This window comes from Argiope bruennichi, chromosome 3 (assembly GCF_947563725.1).
Source record: "Argiope bruennichi chromosome 3, qqArgBrue1.1, whole genome shotgun sequence".
Lineage (NCBI taxonomy): Eukaryota > Metazoa > Arthropoda > Arachnida > Araneae > Araneidae > Argiope > Argiope bruennichi.
This window is the reverse complement of record NC_079153.1, coordinates 90,655,094-90,676,302: the sequence shown is the minus strand read 5'-3', so window position 1 is coordinate 90,676,302 and position 21,209 is coordinate 90,655,094. Positions and strand designations below refer to the sequence as shown.

The following is a 21,209-nucleotide window of genomic DNA, read 5'->3' as shown; positions in this document are numbered from 1 at the left end:
AAGCAACACTAGGCTATTTTGTGATTTACCTCGTAATTCTGAACCGCGTTCAGATGACAAGGACGATTCCTGAGCTTGCACTCCCCCTCCAAACGCACCGCATCAGTGGGAGGATATTTAGAGCCGACGGGCCATCAGATTAGCGTAGCGTACATGGCTGGTTCTACGGTGGAATCTGGTTCCAAAGCCGTGATCTTACAATCAGGCCACTACGACCGTCATACCTTTGCATAATGGGATTATAAGAATGCTTATCAAGTATTCATTGCAGTTGTAATCTAACAAATCAACTTTGGATAAATATATTTTTTCTTTATTCTAAAAATCAATTTTGTTTCGGACTGCAGTCTGAATTTATTGAAAATGAAAACATGCTTATCCTTTAGTTTCAATAAATACCAAAAAATTGTAATTTTAAAGAGACATATTTTCCTATGCGCAATCTTTTTTCATCCACTAAGTGAAATCAAAAAGTAAGTTAAATTAAATAATTGCAATAAACTTTATTTGATAATAATAATAATAACTTCTAATAAAATTCAAACAAATTTAATCCTTGCTTTAAAAATCAAATTGAATTAAATTCTTATAATTAAATTAATTAAAATTTTTATTATGATTAATTAATTTAATTTTATGTATATTTGCTGTAAACATTATATTATAACTGTTATATTTGCTGTAAAACTTTATTTGATAAATACTTTTAATAAAAATCAACCAAATTTAATTATTGCTTTAAAAATCAAATTTAATTAAACACTTATGATTAAAATTATTAATTAAAATTCTTATTAAAAATCAAATTAAATTCCAATTGTAGAAATTAGTGAAATTAAATTCATGCACGAAGATAAAATTCTGTTATAAAAAATATATTTTTACTGCTCTTTACTATAAATAAATATAACAGAATGGAATAAATGGTGAATTAAAGTATTGAAAAAGCAATTCCTAATATTCGTTACAGTAATATATGTGTATAAATTAATGAGAAATTCAAGGCTTTCCAAGAAATTTAAAGATATTTTAATAATTCTTACACATTTAGCTATAGTAAGAATTAATACTCTTGCATTAAAAAGTCATTACTTTTACGAAATAAAATTTATCTTATATATTGATATTGATTAGTGAAGTTTTTTAACCAAAATAAATTTAATCAACAAATTAAGTGTTGCCAAATTATTTACTCAATCTGAAACTGTGTTTAGAACTCTAGGTCTTTTTATTGTTTTTTTTGTAATGATTTCAAAACAAGTGTTTATATGTACACTTTGTGATATTATTGATAATATAATGCACATTTCTCAGGCAAGCCTGGAATTCCCGGTGCTGTTGGCTTCCGAGGAGCTCCCGGATTACCAGGACAACCAGGAATACCAGGAGAAACTGGACCTCTTGGCATGAGCTTCAAAGGAGAGCCTGGGGAGGACGGTAAGGAATAAAATAATAAAGTGTCCTTGCTTCATCATAAATGATAATAATGCACCATTCAACCTTAATTAGATATCTGCTTATCTCTAATTATGTCTTGGTCGTGTATCATTGGTTCACTGACGCTTGCTTGTCATGCTCCTAATTTGTAGAATAGCGGTCGGATTTAATTTATATGAATGAATAGGTCGCAAGTGCGGAGATTCTTTTTAGATTAATATAAGAAATCCTTGTCCTTTAAACCTCGAACGGAAATGTTATTTCTGGAACTTTTCAATGAAAACATGAAGCTAATTTGACTCATGCTCTAAGTTTAGTGAATTTTGAATGTGACGCAGTATATTATGAACATAAATATTAAACAGAAGGTTTATTTATTAAAAAGCTGTTTGTAGGTATTCACACTGAAAAAAATACTTAGGAGATATATGACTACATGGAACTGCGTGGTGAAAAAAAAAAACCCTGAAAACTTAAAGAATTATGAATTGAGAAATCTTTGGCAAAAGAAAGGATAGATAGAGCGAAATTCTGAGGAATGTCAAGGACCATTAAGGACTATCGTGCCAGTAAAGAATTATTCTATTTTATATATTAAGTAAAGCACTATTTATACATCTCTCATTTATACTTTTTATTTTCTCGTATGCGAATTATAGAGAAAATATTATTATCTTTAAAAAAATTCGAACTCGAGATTTTGACGAATCTTCACGTTTTATACCTCCCTGAATTTCGAGAAACACATTTTTGGAAAGTGTCCGTCAGCTTATCTATGTCAAAGAAAATTCAAAAACGCTTTGAGCTAAATGTCTGAAATTTGGAAAACGGTCTTTACACCAATTTTGCAGCTTTCTATCAAATTTTGAGTAAAATCTGTTCATAAAAAGTCAGTCTGTTCAAATATAAGTTAACATGATAATTCTTAAATGAAGAGAGCTAGATAGATGAAATTTGGTACACAGATTTGGCATGTATAGTGTGGACACCTGTCACATTTTTTGCCACATCCATCTACAGGTTAAACTGTCTGTCAGTTTAAACTTTCAGAAACATGTAAAGCGATAATTAAAAAATGCAATGACTTAAATATCAAATTTGGTATGGAATTTTATGATTACAAGTGCATTTTTGTGTCAAATTTTATTTCAATCGATTGAGGAAAAAGGATCTAAAACAAAAATTCCGCCAAAAGTTATTATTTCGTAACTATTGTACGCCAATATCATGTAAAGACTTCTCTGGCATGACAAGTTTATTAGAGAGTGAGAGAAAGTTTTGAAGAGACCACTCCCTCTTTTAGATAGATGATCAAAATCGTGAGACAATGGTTAATTTTTTTTTAATTAAAAGTCGACCTACACGCTCATAAATTGTATGAAGTATTAATGTATATTCTATACTCAAGATATGCATTAAATATATAATTTTTGTTCTTTTATGATAAGGTTTTAATTTGAAAATGTAATTATTATTTTAGGTACCGTACAATATTATGCTAGTATTATTTTTAAATCTTTATTATTTTAGTGAATTTATATTAGTAGTTTTATGTTTATATTGATCAAATTTGTTTATTAAAATTTCGATTATACATCTTTCCATCATACATAATTTTATGCCACTTCTGTGAAAGATATATAAACTTTGCTATATATTTATCAGTTTATAAACTTTAAAATATATATATTTAAATAGTTTATCGTTTGCAAGATGAAACATTAAGAATGGTGACGAATGAATTTTCAAAAGTGACATTCCCACTTTCGTATGTCATTTCGACCGATTTGTCAAAAAAAATTGTTAACAAATCAATTTTTTAAACGTTTATCTTAGGTTCAGTTTGATACTCATATAAAATCAATTTGTCGCATAAATTCAATAGAAAAGTTACCTCCTGAACCGAGAATGGCAGCCTCCATCAACGGCAACTGGTTTGTGACTTTCATTTTCAAAAGAAAGGTTTCTTATCCTTGCTGTTGAGGGGGATTTCAATTATGATTTGCTATGAATTCATATTATTCAGCTATTTAAATAATTATAATTTGACCATGAATTCATATTTCTATGCTAGAATCAACAAACCTACGAAATTTAAATTTCGTGAATGAAAAATAATTGACTTGGTGGGCAAATTTTAAAAGAACGAAATATTTTTAAACCTAATAATCAACGTAATAATGATTAAAAAAAAGAATTTATATGCTTATAGACTAAACAAGTATTTGTCGAGTCTTTAAGTTGTCATAGGTTTCACCTTGAACAATTCAAAAATTCAATGCATCTATTTTCTTTTGTTTCGTCTTCATTTTTTGTTGTTGTTTATTTCATTTTTCACTGAGAGAATGTCTTTTAACCATGATTCTCATCAGGTCGTTTCCCTCCTGATGGATTTATAAAAATAACAATACAAAACATTCATTTTTTTTTACTTGTTTGACATTATTTTCAAATAAAACTGAAATTGTAAAAGTTTGAAAAAATATTTTATTCATTTTGTTTTATCTTTTTCCTTATTTTTTTATTGAATAAAAAAACAGGTTTATGCATTCTTAATAATTTAAAAACATTATTAAGAAAATATTTTAAAGATATTTATAACTCTTGAGGTATTTCAATAAAATTTGGAGCATGAATTTTTTAAATAACACTTTTTTTATATAAAACTTGTAAAAGAAGAATATGAAAAATTAAAATCGCATAGCTTTTTAGATTCCGTATGCGACAACATGGTTAAAGTCTATAAAAAGGAATGCGCTGGAATTGATGCGATGCAGAGTCATATTATAATCTTCTGTCAAAAAAAAAAATAGTTATTTAGCTTCATTTCCACAAACACTTTTGTTATGCCTAATATATTTGCTATACTCTTTACTTTGTGTTGAAGAAAAAAATCCTGTGCTAATTTATTTTCAGTACAAGTTTAAATTTCGCAAAATATTGAATTTTTAAGAGAGATGTTTAAACTACAAACATTTTCACTATAATATTTCGAATAATAATCAAATATTGGAAAAATAACTAAATTTTATGAATTTGTTTTTTTTATCTAATATTCATTAATTTATGTATTAATATAAATTTTAAATTCAGAGAAAATTACTTTAAAGTGCATTTTTTCGGAATATTAATTAATGATTCGTTTTTATTTTAAACTCCTTGTAGAAATCATATTTAATATTTCAGTCCTTTTCTCTAAACGTGGATATATAGTATTTAATATAAATAATTGGTGTTAATATATATTTAGGTATTAATATATATTTTAAATTCAAAGGAAATTACATTAATGCACATTTTTTTCGAAATATTAATTAATGATTCGTTTTTATTTTAAACTCTTTGCCGAAATCATAAATTATCCTTAATATAAATCAATAGTTCTGCTCTTTTCTTTAAACATGGATATATAATATTTAAGTTCGTCAATGAAATGAAAATTTTACTAGAAATTCATTATTTCTAACTATTTGTTCTCATTCCTGTAGGTATAAATGGATTACCTGGAAGACCTGGATCACCAGGATTTCCTGGACTTCAGGGTCCGCTTGGGTCGAAAGGGGAACAAGGAATAAATGCAACTGGACCGCCAGGATTACCAGGAAGACCTGGATTTGATGGAAATCCAGGATTACCGGGACCTATTGGAGATCAAGGACCAGCAGGTCGAAAACATGATTTTCTTCTATTCTGATTAAAAACTGCCAACTGCAGATTTTAAAGTATTTTTAAATTTCTTGAAACAATGCTTGTAAACATCAGAAAACTTTAAAAAAAAGTATTAAAATTTGAAATGGAGAAATAAATTTTTTCATAAAAAGGCTCAAAAACAATGTATAATAGAAGAGAAATAGTACAGAAAGGCATATTCAGGAGTGATTGTATATTGATGTTCACAGAATTTTAGATTATATGCATATTGATGTTAACAGAATTTTAGATTATATGCATATTGATGTTAACAGAATTTTAGATTATATGCATATTGATGTTAACAGAATTTTAATTATATGCATATTGATGTTCACAGAATTTTAGATTATATGCATATTGATGTTAACAGAATTTTAATTATATGCATATTGATGTTCACAGAATTTTAGATTTTATGCATATTGATGTTAACAGAATTTTAGATTATATTCTTTTCGGGGTTTTTGAAATTTCTGAATGAATTTTCCGATTTATAAAATGTTTGAACACATCAAAAAAATAATAAAAAGCATCAAAAAAATGTAATTACACAAATTGTATATTGATGGAAAGGATGATCTTGCTTAACGATTGTATAAATGGTGCACAAAAAAGTAAAATATTATTTACTCGCATTAAACGAGAATAAATATGAACATTTTGTGTGAAAAATCGCTTTCAAAAGCATATTATTTAACATTTTAGTAATATTTATCGAATAATCTGTTTTCTATTGTACACATCCTTTTCTGTATATTAAATCTAATCGTCTTCCAAATTTCTTTATATGCATACTTCGAATAATAATTTAATATCTAAAGAAAAAAATGAAAAACCATGGTTGCTAATCAAAATCTTTTGTTTATTTCAAACTCAAATTTTTGCAGGGAAAAGTATAATTGCTACAATTTCCAAAACTTTATCACCATTCAGAAAAAGCGACACACAATTGCTGTTAAAGACCAAATATTTACATTTAAATATCGTCCCAAGAGGGGCACCTCGTAATTGAGCATGAGAAGCTTCCGGCATGGTGATTGGTTCTTCCCACTTGGGTATACGAAAGGGTGGTGGTGGATACCTCCCATCGATGAAGGAACGTTCTTCCTTAGGGAAGGGTTATACCGTGACCGGTGATGACGCTTAGGACTCAACCACAATTCCCACCAGTGCTGCTGTTGCGGCGGTCCGGTCTTTCAAGTTTCTCCGTGTGTCATCGGGCGGGTTGGAGTAGTCAGTCTGATTACATTTAAATATCATCCATTAAATATTTTAAAAAGAGGACAATAATTCATTCGCACTTTTAAAATAATTACCAAAATGTGTTATTATATTCTAGAGTGGGAACTTGCATGGTTTTAATTTACTGCAATACATTTATTGAAATAGTTTACAGATAAAATCAGGCTTCTTAATGTTTTTTTTTTAAAAATATACTGGGATTGGGCCCAGATTTTACTAAAATGCAATTGTTTAAATAAATGAGTTTCTAATCTTGAATTAACTGTCAAGGAACTTAAAACCATGAATCGATCTTAGAGTGGAGCAAGCCAAATAAACAAAACACAATAAAGGCATATTAAAGAAACCCAAAGTTGGATAAGAGTTAAGGCTACTTGGTTTTGTACCAATATGAGTATTTTTCACCTTCAATCCAGGATATTCATCAAACGAATTAATGTTTTATCATTCCTCTATACTAATTATTTTATTCATTATTTTTTAGAATTTTGACACGATAATCAGAATTGTGTTAAAATGTCAATACGAGAGGTTATAATGCATTTTCCCATTAATTAGCTTACCTGTGCTTCGAGAATGTCACTATTCAATTTTGGAGCTAGAAAATATAAAAATTACTAAACCATCCATTTAATCCTTTAAGTAGCAAATAGTAAAAAGTTGCTTTAAAAAATTTATAAGGCGCACATATTATGTAAGATATGTGGTGCACATATTAGGTCCTATTTACATATTAGGTAAATAGGATGCGTTCTTCGAAATTTATTTTTAATTAATTCTTGGTAATTTATTTTAATTATTACCCTCAAACATGTGTAAGACATACTTATAAATTCTATGTAAAGCATTTGGAGTTGTAGATCTCAAATTAGAGCCAGTAAATAAATATGTGCTTCTTAATAATCTTTCAAATAAAGTTTTAACTTGTGTATGTCAAATGCTGATTTCCAGATTTTAATTTAAAATTTTAATAACCGGAAAGAGAATTTTTGTATTCAGAAATTTCCTGAAGTAGATATAAAGTATCCAATTTTTCATCTCTATGCTGTTTCCCCCCCTTATTTGTTAATTAAATCCCTAGAATTTTTTAATATGTATTCCTTCATTCGATAATAACGCACTTCATTTTAGGTGACAAGGGCTATCCTGGCTATGGACAGCGTATTGTTGGACCGCCAGGTGAACCTGGTAGGCCCGGATTTCCGGGAGAGCCTGGTGATGCTGGTCTACCAGGGCGTGATGGCTACCCTGGAGCGAGAGGACCGAAGGGAGATGACTGCGGAGTGTGCAGACCAGGATATCCAGGGGTCAAGGGTGATAGAGGGGATGATGGAAGACCAGGTAACAAAAAAAGGAAGAATTCTTGTATTCGATTTGCATCCATTTCTTTAAAATAATTCTATGATATCGGATTCTCACCAATGTCTTTTCATTTCAGGTCAAAGAGGTCCCCATGGCTATCCTGGATACCGCGGCCCATCTGGACCGAAAGGAAAACCTGGTTTCCCTGGAATACCTGGATTTAAAGGGGCACCTGTAAGCCCTTATTGTGTTTATAGACAGATTTACATGGGGGGTAGGGAGAGCTGCAAAATCTTCTGGGCTATCAATGCAATGCAATGTATCGTTTTCACATCTGTTTTCTCTTAAGATAAAACACATTTGATGAAATTGCACCAATCGAAATCACAGAAATTGACTGGGAATCAGATTTTTGCAATAATATGTGACGTGACCTGGAAATTGGAGAAAGACCTCGTCCGCTGATTAGTCATCATAGTCATAATTCACAAGGAGGAGCAGTGAGTATTTGAAGGCGGGGGGTGGGGGAGCGTGTAACCTAGTACTTGGCCCCAGATCCGGGTTCGATTGTCACAGGCCCTATGTAAGATTTTAACTTTCACAGACTTGTTAGAATGCTTTTTTTACAAATAATTTGTAGTTGATATATCCATATTTGCAAATAATAGGGGTATTCTATGAAAAGACAGAAAACTCTCAGGGATTCTAGTTAATGAATCTAAACTGCCATCAGTCGAATTAGAGATTGGCCACTACGTAGGTTGTGACGGTATCGTTACTTTAATTCTATTACATACTTAGTCTGTAAAATTAGAAATTAATATTTAATTTGTAAAATTTACAACGATATAATTGTGATTTATGGAATTTTTTTTTAGATGCGGTGCTTCGTTTCTGCAATTAGAGAGCAAGTATTTACATTTAAATATCATCATTCAAATATTTAATATAAAATACTTATAATTCTTACACTATATTAACAAAATAAATTCTGTGAAAGAAAACTAATTTTACTACAATTTATGGTAACAATTTTATTAAAGTAGTTTTAAAGATAAAATTAGGCAAAATTTATTGTTTAAATGTCGCTTAAATTAAATCACTTACAGCTTCCTGGACTGGATTGGTGAAATAAAAATTACTATCACAAATTTGAAGAATATCCAAGAAAGCAGTTGTAATACCCGAGGGTCAAATTATTATTTCAAAAATCGATGAACAATTACGATAAATGGAATGAATAATTACAGAGGTAGTTTCAATTCCATCGTTACAATGATTGAAGCCATGAATGAGCCATAACCATTTTTGAAAAGTTATAGCAATCTTTATAGCTGACTTCCTATAAGATGTTTGTTAGAATAACCTTTTTCATTTTGATAGGGTCTTAGAGGCTTAGATGGCAGTGAGGGATCTCCAGGATTTCCAGGTGAACCCGGAGATTTGATACTACCCCCAGGAACGAAAGGTCGCAAAGGGCTAGCCGGGGATCAAGGATACCAGGGCGCACCCGGATTCGATGGAGCACCGGGACTTCGAGGAGAAGATGGCTTTCCAGGATTTCAAGGAAGAAAAGGAGAACCGGTAAGGCTTCAGGCAGATACGATATCTCTGAAAATAACCCACATTTTCTTATTTCTTTTTATTGATATCTAGTGGCTTATTTGCTGATTAACTGAAGCAGAGTTGCTGTTTTGTATTGTTTCAACACGATTGACCAGACCAGACCAAAAAATATAATATTTTTATATTCTTTTTAGTTTTTGTTTTGCGCAAAAAATAAAGAAAATGCAATGGAACTTTATGCCGATAGGAATTATAAAGTTTCTTAACTGAGAACAAATAATTCATTTTGTTATAAGAAAATAAATTAATTTTTGGATTAAAAATTGGGAAACTTTAGAAAAAAATTTAAATTATATATTATATGCTATTTATTTTTATAAAATGAATTTCTGAAAAAAAAAGAATATATAAAGATTTATTTTTACATCATTATAAGATATATTCTTACATCATTAAATTACATTGTGTGATAAAAGCTTTGATTATATTCCTGTTTTTCGTATAGCACACATTACAGATTATTAATTTTTTGAAGTTATATTACCAATTAAGTAATAGCATGCTTCTATGACATTGCTATATTTCCTTGATTTTCTTTTTCAAATTCATATCAGAATCAGGAGGAAAAACTTTAAACGTTACGTCATTATTTATTTATTCATATTTTTTTCTTGAATGTTAATATTTTTTACCTATAAAATTTCAAGAACATATATAAAGAAATGAAATACCTACTTTAACCCTTTCTAGGGCCGTGGGAAGTATGCTTCCCACCAAATTTATGAATCTTTGTATGAAATTATGTAGGTTGACATAAGTTCTGACACATTTTTTTAGTAAGTCAGAAACTTAGATGCTTCAGTTCTTTATCTCAGACAAAATGACGTGTCTTGATTTGCTACTTAATTATTAATTAACCAAAATCATTAATTAATCAAATTAAATTTATCTAATTAGCTAAATGAATCCCTTTTCTTATTATAATTTGAAACCTAAAAATATTTTAATATAGTATGACTAGAAAAAAATGGCCTTTAAAGGGTTAACAGGCTTTAATCAGCTTATCTCAACAATTTTATTAAAAGTATTCATATACCAGAAATTGTATGTGAGTTTTCCAGTAATTAAATTTTAAACCATTAGAGAATATACCTATACTTTCAATTGGAAAAATGTTTTAAATAACATGAAGTATATTTTATGCTATTTGAATTGTAAATGAAGTGTTGAAAAAGTTACGTTATTTAATCTTTTATACAGCCCGATGATTGTACTTGAAATATTTAGTAAACATTCTTGACACTCTATACATTTTTTTAAAAAATCCCACTATAATGCAACCAAAACTGACCATGTTATGAAGTTTTGAATTTCGTTATTTTAGACCATTCAGTAGCTGCCCTAAAGAAAAGCTGTACATTGATTGAATAATTTTCTTTGTATAGGCCATGGAAATGATCTAAATGTATAAAAGATAATGATATTTAGAGTTTCATAACTTGATCAATTTAATTCGCAGAAGAGTAAATTTTTTTTTGTTTTAAATGTTAGTCTATCAAGAATATTTTACTATATACATGATTAAAGAAGCAGCTGCCTTTATAAAAATTTCGGTAACGTAATTTTGGTAGCAGCCCATTTATTAATTCAAACATTACGAAATACAATTTCTTTAAGCCTTTAAAGGCACTTTTACAATTTGCAATATGTTAGATTATATAGCGTTATGCTATATGTTAGCTTTATTTATGTACTTCCAATTGTTCAGACGTTAGCTAATAGGGCCGTGTTTAGATCGGACATTCTGTATTATACGCTTATATTGAATGATTTTTCTAATGTTTTGGCCATAAGAAATTAAATTATGGTAGAAACAATGCCTATATATTTAAAACTTGTACTCACATAGGGAGACGACGGAGATCCAGGATACCCAGGTTTTGAAGGAATACCCGGAACACCAGGGGAAGAAGGTCACAAAGGAGAACAAGGCGACACATCTTATGGTTTTCCAGGACGGAAAGGAGAAAGGGGATATTCCGGCCGGCGTGGCTTTAATGGACCAAAAGGGAAAAAAGGTTTGCGAGCCAACTTCTAATCGATGTTAAAAACTTCTTCAAATGATAATTTATACAAAATTTGGTAATTGCAGATCCAATGATATGCCTTTAATGTACCAACTGACGAACGCACATATGTATATACGCATGCGTTTTTATTACCACTAGAGGAGTGTTTTCGCAATGATTATTTTCATGACATTGTCTATTCAAGACTCCGTCTGGGTAATGTTTGCATTTCATGGCTTCGTCTCCTACGCTTTGGACACTTATAACATAAACAGCTTCAGTCAAACTGATAAACATTGCTAACTGAAAAATAACTTTCGTTGGTTAATATAGTCCATTAATAAGCATCTCTAAGCAATGCTTTTCTCTTTGATGAAAACCAATTTCCGTGCGTAAAATTAATATAGACACTTGGATTGACTTTGCTGTTTAATCGATGTTTTGATACTAAGTTTTTGGTGAGATTTTTAATGAATATGACTATAAAGAAATCTACAAAAATTCTCTCAAAGAATTTAATAAAGTACAAGAAAACACTTGTAGGCTTTTTATGTAATATTAGATCCCACCAGGAGCACTTCAGATATGAGGATGAGAAACTTCCAGAATAGTGGTTGGTTCTTACCTCCTGGTTTGAGTGCTGATATTTTGTGAGATCGGCTACTCCCTACCGATGATGGGACGTACCTGCCAGGGGGTATTATACCGTGACCAGTGATGGCCCTTAGGATTCAACCTAAGTCCTCGCATTCTGGGATTTTTAAAATTGTGAATGTTATAATTAACTGTCGATATTCCTGAAATCCAATAAAATGCAAACTGAAAGAAAAAAAAGTAATTTGTATTAATTAAATCTTTAATATAAATGTATAAAATAACAAAACAGGATGGTAAAATAAAAAAATAAAGGATGTCGGAATGTCGAAATAGTACAGAATAATGTTTTACGTAAGTTAATACGTCTTTCTCACAGTTTTTCAAAATTTTACAAAAAAAAAGCCGGGAAATTTTAAGTTGCACCACATAGTTCCATTTTAGTAAAAGTTTCAGGTTTTAATTCAGAATTTCAATATTGTCTTTAACTCTGGAATCAGTCCTTTTTTTCATTCATTTTGTTTTCTTTACCTAATCACAATATTGGCTTATGATTATTCAATAGATTTCAATCCAGATTTTGTAGCGTAGCCATCCATTTAAATCAATTCAGATCATTTTATACCAGACAAAAGAATGTGACATCTCATCCCTTGGTAAAAATTACTCCCAGATGTTTCCTTACAAGTGGAGCAAAAAATTCCACTTATGTCAATCGTTAATTATAGTTAAAAATGAATGTCAGTTCTTTACTTCAAATATGATAACACATGTTTAACATATATATATATATATAGATAGATAGATAAACATTGAATAGAACCAGTGTTTCATATTAATATAAAGTAAACGATAACATTAATCCGTGATCCAATTTAATGGTGCCCACTATATACAAGAAAGACGATACTTATTTTCCATCTTGCTTCAATCTATTGTTTAGCTAAATTAACACATGAATATGAACATTATGATTATTTGATAGAATTCCACATCTCATTATTCTTTGATTATTACAAAAAAATTAAAGAAGAAATAAAAGAGTTTCTTCTTTAATAGGTGATCCTGGAGATGCTTTTGATGCCCGAAATGTTACATGGGTAAAAGGATATATTGGACCACCTGGTGAACGTGGTCTTCCGGGAATACCAGGGAGACCAGGAAAAGAAGGTTTGTTTTCAGTAAAACTATTTCTTTTTTTATTTTAAAATGTAAAAATTCTTCTTTTATGCCGTTGACTCCTGTTTAATAAGCAAATAACTTTTTAATTCTGTTTTGTTATTCAGTCAATGTTGGAGTTATCATGCATCCAAATGAATAGACAGTCAATTATTTGGATGGATTTGAGCCAAAATTTAATATAGATATTCACTCTTAATGATAAAACTGCATTCCATATTTCATTCTTTAAGTGTTTGGTATTTTTGAATTTGTGTTCTCACAAGACAACGAATGGATAGAATTTCCCTGAGTCTGAAATCTGATAAAAATCTATAATTTTGGTGTAAAAACTACATATTCGATTTAATTTGTTTAAATCACTGCGTTTTTCAAGCAGCGTTTGTTCTACAGAAGGATAGACATGAAGTTAAAAAAAAGATAGACCAACATAATGCAAAAAATCAGATATTTAGAGAGGTCAATAACGTACAAATTCATCAAAATTTCAAGCTTAAAATGTTTAATATCACAATGCTTTCACTTTGTGTAGTTCATATATAAGGTAATAATAGATATTTATTGTCCCATTCATATTTCAACTTCTTACAAGTCTTGTGAACTATTGTAACAGCGATTTTCCTGCATTGAACAAACACAGTTTAGGAAATGGAATATTATTAATATAATAGCATACATAGTTCATTTATTGAATTAACTTTATTATCCATATGTAAGTCATGTAAAAGCGCTTTTTGAAATTAATATTAGTTTAAATAATTTCCTGAACTTATATGGACAGTATGGTTTACTCGTATTATTAATACTTTTTCAAATTTTTGCATTCTAGGAACACCAGGAATAGATGGCAGACCAGGATTTCCAGGGTCAAAAGGTCCAAAAGGAGATGCAGGTTTCCCAGGTGTGATAGTAAGAGGGCCAGAAGGTCTAAAGGGTTATCCGGGAATACCAGGAGCCGCTGGAATTGACGGACCACCAGGACCTAAAGGGCCTCGCGGAGAAAATGGCCAGTATGGATTACCTGGTATAAAAGTGAGATTCGAAAATTTTTTCTGTTTTTTTTTTAACATTAAAATATAATTTCGAATATTTTTTTTATATTATTGTGAACTTTTATGGTATGAAATCCTTTAATTGAATGTTCACATGAAGCTCAGTATCATGTATAAAAATCAGTTTCTTTTTCCTAACTCTTTCTGGAGCAAAACTCAATTATCAATCAAAGCTAATTTAATTAATTTATAAATTCATAAGAAAACAGTTCAATGTTGTGTTATTATTTGTTGTATTCACTAGATATTATAAATATTTTTTAATAAATCACTGCAAAACCATCACTAGACGAAACTAATTATTTTGTTTAAAAACCACTGCTCTAAAAAAGTATTGTGTTTACTAAAATAATAAACGGATGTGTTTGCACAAAGTAAAAACTGTCTTTAAAATGTCCCTATTATCGTTGTATCAAATTTTGTTTATACTTTCTCATTCGTTTGCTTTACGAATCCTAAATATCAAAATTTATCGTCAAGGAAACACAAAAACAAGCCAAAATCAGATAAAGTTATGGCTAGACGAAATAACCAAATGAGCTGAAAGGAGCTGATCGCCACCTTTGTAGTGGAGTTTCAGCAAATGACAGAGAAGTTTCGAATATATACAGAAAACACACATTTAATGAATACTGAAACGACTGACATTGGCTTAGAGTGCACAATTATTGATAGCTTTCGAAGATCCCAGGACAACGTCCGGGAAATGGCAAGAGTTTTCGAAAGGCTTCTCAATCTGTGAACCATACTGTTAAGCGTACACATAATTTTGAACAGTTGTGAAGCTGAAAGTAAACATCTGCTTGGGAGTGGGAGTTATAGCCAAATATGCATTTTTCATCTATTATTGGCATGCTATTTCTCTGTTTTCATATTCCTCCAATTCACCCAAATAACATTTCTAATAGAAAATTCTTATATTTGTACTTTTGTATTGCATATTTTTTTTACAGTTGTATTTGTTTTTTCATTCTACTTTCTTTAACGAGAAATATTAATATTACTGTCCCTTGTATTGATACTACTATCTCTGAATTTTGAGTCGTCTTATTTTTGTCTTTAAACATTCATTTACTGCTGTAAGCTAAAGCAACGGTACCCAAATTTTTCTTACTGCTTTACTCCTTACGTCATGTTTTTATTTGTGAATATCCCCTATTATTGCATCATTCAGACTGCTCTTTATAAAGTTTTATTAATCATGTTACGGACTTTAGTAAAAATTATTTTAAATATTATAAGTTTAAAAGGTATTTTGGATTTAATGACATTCCAGTATAACTGAAAACAGCATTCAAATAACCTATCATTAATTTGTGGCGAAAACTAATAATTATTTGACATGATTATCCATTACTCATTCCTACTTTTAATTAAATAGCGAAAAGTAAAAACAAAAAAACTTTGAAAAAATTCAGAATCTTTTTGTATAATCCTAACCGAAAAGAACTGCAGAAACAGGACTGAACAAACAGTGGTATCTATGATCAACTTTTTCGAAGGAGTGGATGACTCCTGCAAGATCGTGCAGTGAATGGATGCCAACGAATAATTAATCTATTTATATATCTTAATCTACTCCTACCTTTTTCTTATTTTGTGAATAGGTTTTTGTATTTGCATACCAGCTTTCATTTTACATACACTCAACGAGACAAAGTTGCAGACTTTTCTAAAATTTAAATCTTTTGTGTTTCATGTTTTCCGCTATAACCAAGATAACTTTCACGTAGCTCTAGTTAATTCGTCTCGCACTCCAAGGGGCATGCACCCACAGGTTGAGAACTTCTGACTTAAAAAAATTTGATCTAAAATTGAAAGTCTATCTAATTCAAAACTTCTATTAAATGAAGAACACTTTCTTTTGCTGTTTTATCGTTTATATTTATTAAATTTTTTCAACAATTTTTAAGTGAAAATCTTTACTCAAACTTGCATTTAAAATTTTAACTTTTTGAAAACATTTTATATCATCCGAATTTGCGTACTTTAATTTATATTAGACCTCATGATGTTTGGTTCTTTTTAATCTCGTAGCATTTGATACCATATGCTTGGCGCAGCTTGGCGAAAAATGGCTCTTGCGCCAAAAAACTCCAATCAACCAACCTATTAAATGAAGAATTAGAAATTAATATTAAATGGTCATATTCTGTAGTGACTTTAAAGATTTGAGTTTAGGTTATACCGAATTTTCCTTTTCAAGGGGGACAGTGGTGAACCCGGGGACGACTTATTCGGTGGTTATCCAGGATTGCCAGGGCAGCCAGGCCTTAAGGGCGAAAGGGGTAACTTGGGACTTCCTGGAAGACCAGGATTTGCTGGAGAAGTAGGATCGCCTGGAGATCAAGGTTTGAAAGGTAAGAAAATGTATCTTTTGATCTTTTCATAAACTTTTTTTCTCTCTTTCATTAATTTTGTATATTTTAACTGTATAAAAACTTTGAAAACAATTATTTTTCACATGCTTCAAATTTATAAAATTAGGAAATTCTCTGTTAACACAAACAATCAGTTGACTTGAAATTCGACGTTGGGAGTTGAATTAAGATTGCTAAAGAAATTAAAAAGAATTTTAGTCTGTCACGTTCATTTTCGTAGATTCCCGAAACTTGTTTGGTTTCTATTTTAGAAGATTTTACAAAAACATTTGCATTCCCATTAACTGCATATTTTATGGCTAGAAAGAAAATTATTAGTTCCAAAAATGTCTGTTAAATATATGCTTAAGACTATTTTTATTTTTCTTAATAAATTTTTAAAAATAATTAGGAAAGGAAATAAACCAAATGCCCAAGTTGCAGGCACATTAAACAATTACTCTTTTAGTATCAAAAACAATTTGCCTTTTATTTTTGAATTAAAAATGAGGGATTGTCTACAAGCGGTTTCCTCAATTAAACTTTCCAGCATTAAATCAAAAAATTGTTATTTTTCATTGAATAACAATTAAATAATTTAAAATTTGCTACAAGGGGTAAAAGTACGCTGTGCCAAAAGGCATCACCTCTCAACATAGGATAAACCATAGCAACCTCTCGTTTACAATGCATGAACCCCTTTTGCCTATATACATGCATAAATCAATTAACTCGTATTCCATTATAATGGATTTGTATAAAATTTATATTTATAAATCTATATCGTATTTGTGTAAAATCTGTATCTTCATATTTTATTTCTATTCATTAAGTTTTTGTATTTCAAACAATTTATAACTCATTATGCGTTTTAGGTTTGCCAGGTCTTCCTGGATTTTACGGTGCAGATGGACCAAAAGGCGAGCCTGGTGATACTGGACCAGGAACCAAAGGTGAACCTGGATTCCCTGGTCCACCGGGATTACCAGGTAAGCATTTATACTTTATATGAAAAAATGATTTATTTGGTTCATTTTAAAAATAAGTTTCACTTGAATGCAATCACAGCTTGTCGACTGGGACATTAGAGCTGAAACAATTACTAATTATCTTACAATTTAAAACTTTGCTTTCAGCACTTTCGTAACATGTGTCAAGCTCTCTTTACTGATATTTCATATATTTTATATGCATTTAAAAATTCACTGGCAACATCTCCTTATTGATATTCACTGGCAACATCTCCGTATTGATATTCACTGGCAACATCTCCTTATTGTAAATTCTCGCCAAATCAACGTATTTAAAGATTTCGTATAATATTTGCTTGCTTACTGATATTTCGCATATTTTATGCTTCTAAATTTTGAAAAATTTATTTGTTCATCACATCCACTTCACATATTGATTGTGAAAACCAATTGCGGAACAGTAATGTAAGTCAAAATAAAACTTTGAGACGTTTATTACTGTAGATCAATATTGTTCGAAGATTCAATTATTACGCTTGGACAAATAACACAGATAGAAAACTTAGTGTCAAGTAAATAAATAACCTATCCGATAGAGAAATCCAAAAAATTAGCTCCCCTTTTCACTTTTTTGTCCCCACTCCCAAATTGCTTTTTTTGTGTATTTATTTAATAATTTCCATTAATATTCGTGTGATTTCCTTCTTACTACTTATACCACTTTAATTTGTTCGCGTGGAAGAAATTATTCGGATAAAGATAGATTTTGTAGAGAGAAAATAAGTAGTTTTAGTACATATTAAAATAGCATTCTTACATTTATTAGAATAGAATATAATAGAATAAATAGACATTAAAACTTGCTCATTAAATTAAAAAAACATATCCGATACTTAAAAGTAAATATTTTAGTTCAATTGTAGTTAAAAAGCAATTATTTAAGCATTTTCACATTTTAGAATTGACGTACTCATAGAAATTAATAGTTGTAAACTTAGTTTTACATCAGTTTCAGATAATATACTTGGCAAACGTATGCTATATGCATGTTCGGGAATGTAATCAAGTAATCATATAAAAACTGTATCTTGTGATCTGTGTGTGTTTATAATTCTTACGCAAGTTGTTTCTATTAAAGAAAACCCTTAATTTTTACTTTATTGCATGGTTGCAATTTAAATATCCGAATCCTGCCGTACTTATGGCCTTCTAAAATTTTTTTCTTTTAATTTGCGTTCAATGAGTAAATGAAACAAACTATATTTGCTTGTCTTTGGTTATTCTTATAAATTATTATTAATTATATTTCATATTATATTATATTTATTCAAATAATCATTTCATTAATTATATTTATTCAAATAATCTAAATCACTTAGGTTTTGTTACCTAACTAATATGATTCATTCCATATTTTGAACAATATTATCGTATATAATTCATATTTCAATTATTATTGTTGTTGCGTTAGCTTTTGTTATTTCTACTGTTTAGAAAAAAAGATTGAAGTATTGAATGATTGTTATTTTTTACATTATATTTCATAGCATTAAATCTCTTATATACCTTTTATAATATTAGAAATTACTGCTTGTTAATTTAGTTTGAATATTTTGGCGAGTAAAAATTCATTTCTTATAGAAAAAAAAACCGAACATTTATCAAAATATAATTCATTAGAGCATTAAAAAAAAACTCCTTTTGATATTCCATAGGTTTCCCTGGTGATAAAGGTGAAAGAGGATTTGATGGTGGCCCTGGCTATCCTGGCTTGAAAGGCGAAAGGGGCGAATCTGGTTTAGATGGTGTTAGAGGCCCACCTGGACCTGTAGGATTACCTGGCCCATCGGGTAGACCTGGAAAATATGGTTTAGATGGATTCACTGGTAATAATTTGATGATATAAAAATTGCTATTCAAAATATGTATAAAGATTGTGAATTAGAAAATAATGGTGTGTTCTCCTTCGACTCTTTTTCATTATTCGGACAATTTGTGATCTGGCCGCTTTGACCCACGGTAAGGGCCGGAAGGCTCCAAGTTGAAACCCGCTTAAATTGATGATTAGTCATGTGTGTGCTCTGATGAATATTAAATCTGATGTTATGGCCCTACCGTTCTCCCATTGGTATGGGGTTGATATTTCAAGAAGGGGATGCCAGTTCAAATACCATCCTCGTCATCTGAGCAAGACTGAAAATTAGAAGTTCCGTCCTAAAATAGCTCTTGTGTGGTTTTCAAACGAAAAGTTAATATAACTAAACCATCCCTGCATTTTGTATTTTGTATCAAATATCGCCGAAGAGAATCAAATTAACGTTTTAATCAATGCTTCTTTTCATTTACCTCTACAGGATCTAAATTTTCCTGTAGCTCTATAATTCAGACGTAAATGCCACATACTTAATTTCATTTATCCAAATCGCTGCACTTTTGGGATCTCATTTGCATAAAGTTGGGGAAAAACTTGCTCTATTGAAAAATTTGTTCTAAATTTTACTATATATTCACAAATTTAATTACATAAAGCATTACATCCAATTTCTAATCCTTTTTCCTTTTTTGTAACATTTATACGAAGTACTTTAATTGGAAAGAAATTAGAATTCGAGATTTTGACAAATCTTCATGTTTCAGATACCCTGTACTCCTAAAAATATATTTTTGGAATTATGTCTGTCTGTCTATGAACAAGATAACCCAGACTTGCTTTGAGTTAGACAGATAACACCAATTATGGCACACAAATTCATCACTTAAAGTGTAAATATCGAACTAAATCCGAAAAGTGAGTCACCTTTTTTTAAACGCAATGTCTCTGGAAAGCAACGATTTAGATGTCATCTTCTTACAAAAATTGCAATTCTATGTCAAGTTTTGATTTCAGTCAGTCAATCAGTCAACAAAAAAGTCCGTTCAAATACATATTCTGTTTTATTCACTGTACTCTAATGCACACAACTCGCATGTACCAGACTCTAAAGATAAAAATCTGAGCACTCTCAGTGTCCACACTTTTTGGGCCAGGGAACGGAGGAGGTTAACTTTTTTTATTAGGGAATATGAAAAGAAAGCTTTCGGAGGATCACTCCCATTAATGTCATAAATATGTAACATTCTAAAAATGATTACTTCGGTTTAAGGAAAGCTTTTATTCGGAGGCTTAAAGACAACATTACAGACGTTATTTGCTTAGCACTTTTCGTTATTATCATTTTCATTTATAATCAGATTTGATTATAAATTATTTTTTTAATTCAGAGAGATTTAAAACATGGATGTCATGGAAGTCTCGAAATCAAATGTTTTGACAATAAAGATATGCTTTTTAATTATATCTGAAAATTTTAAAGGTGATGATCTTAACATCTGTTTTTATTAAATTTCAGGGCCTAAAGGTGAGATTGGGGATGCTGGATTTCCTGGAGCTCCCGGGTCGCCAGGTTTGCGAGGAAAACCTGGATTTCCAGGACAGAAAGGTATATTTTTATTTGTATATAAAACACATGTATGCATATACAATTGTGTATATATTATACATTGAATTGTGTATATATTATACATTGAATTGTGTATATATTATACATTGAATTGTGTATATATTATACATTGAATTGTGTATATATTATACATTGAATTGTATATATATTATACATTTAATTGTATATATATATTAGTACATTAATTATAAAACATGCAAGTTAAAACTTGCCAAATCTCATTTAATAATTGAGGTATTTCAAA

The 21,209-nt window shown here is 30.0% G+C and overlaps 1 protein-coding gene across 1 annotated transcript in view; it reads left to right on the top strand.

Annotated features, from left to right (window-relative positions):
• The window catches only part of LOC129962686 (collagen alpha-3(IV) chain-like), a 112,458-nt gene that overhangs the window by 63,304 nt on the left and 27,945 nt on the right, over positions 1–21,209 (top strand). The window contains exons 16-27 of the mRNA XM_056076599.1: positions 1,315–1,437; positions 4,926–5,102; positions 7,504–7,713; positions 7,811–7,908; positions 9,058–9,258; positions 11,150–11,318; positions 12,963–13,073; positions 13,912–14,114; positions 16,341–16,494; positions 17,370–17,483; positions 19,181–19,351; positions 20,855–20,944. Coding sequence (XP_055932574.1) covers positions 1,315–1,437; positions 4,926–5,102; positions 7,504–7,713; positions 7,811–7,908; positions 9,058–9,258; positions 11,150–11,318; positions 12,963–13,073; positions 13,912–14,114; positions 16,341–16,494; positions 17,370–17,483; positions 19,181–19,351; positions 20,855–20,944 — 1,821 coding nt within the window. The remainder of the gene's footprint in view (positions 1–1,314; positions 1,438–4,925; positions 5,103–7,503; positions 7,714–7,810; positions 7,909–9,057; positions 9,259–11,149; positions 11,319–12,962; positions 13,074–13,911; positions 14,115–16,340; positions 16,495–17,369; positions 17,484–19,180; positions 19,352–20,854; positions 20,945–21,209) is intronic.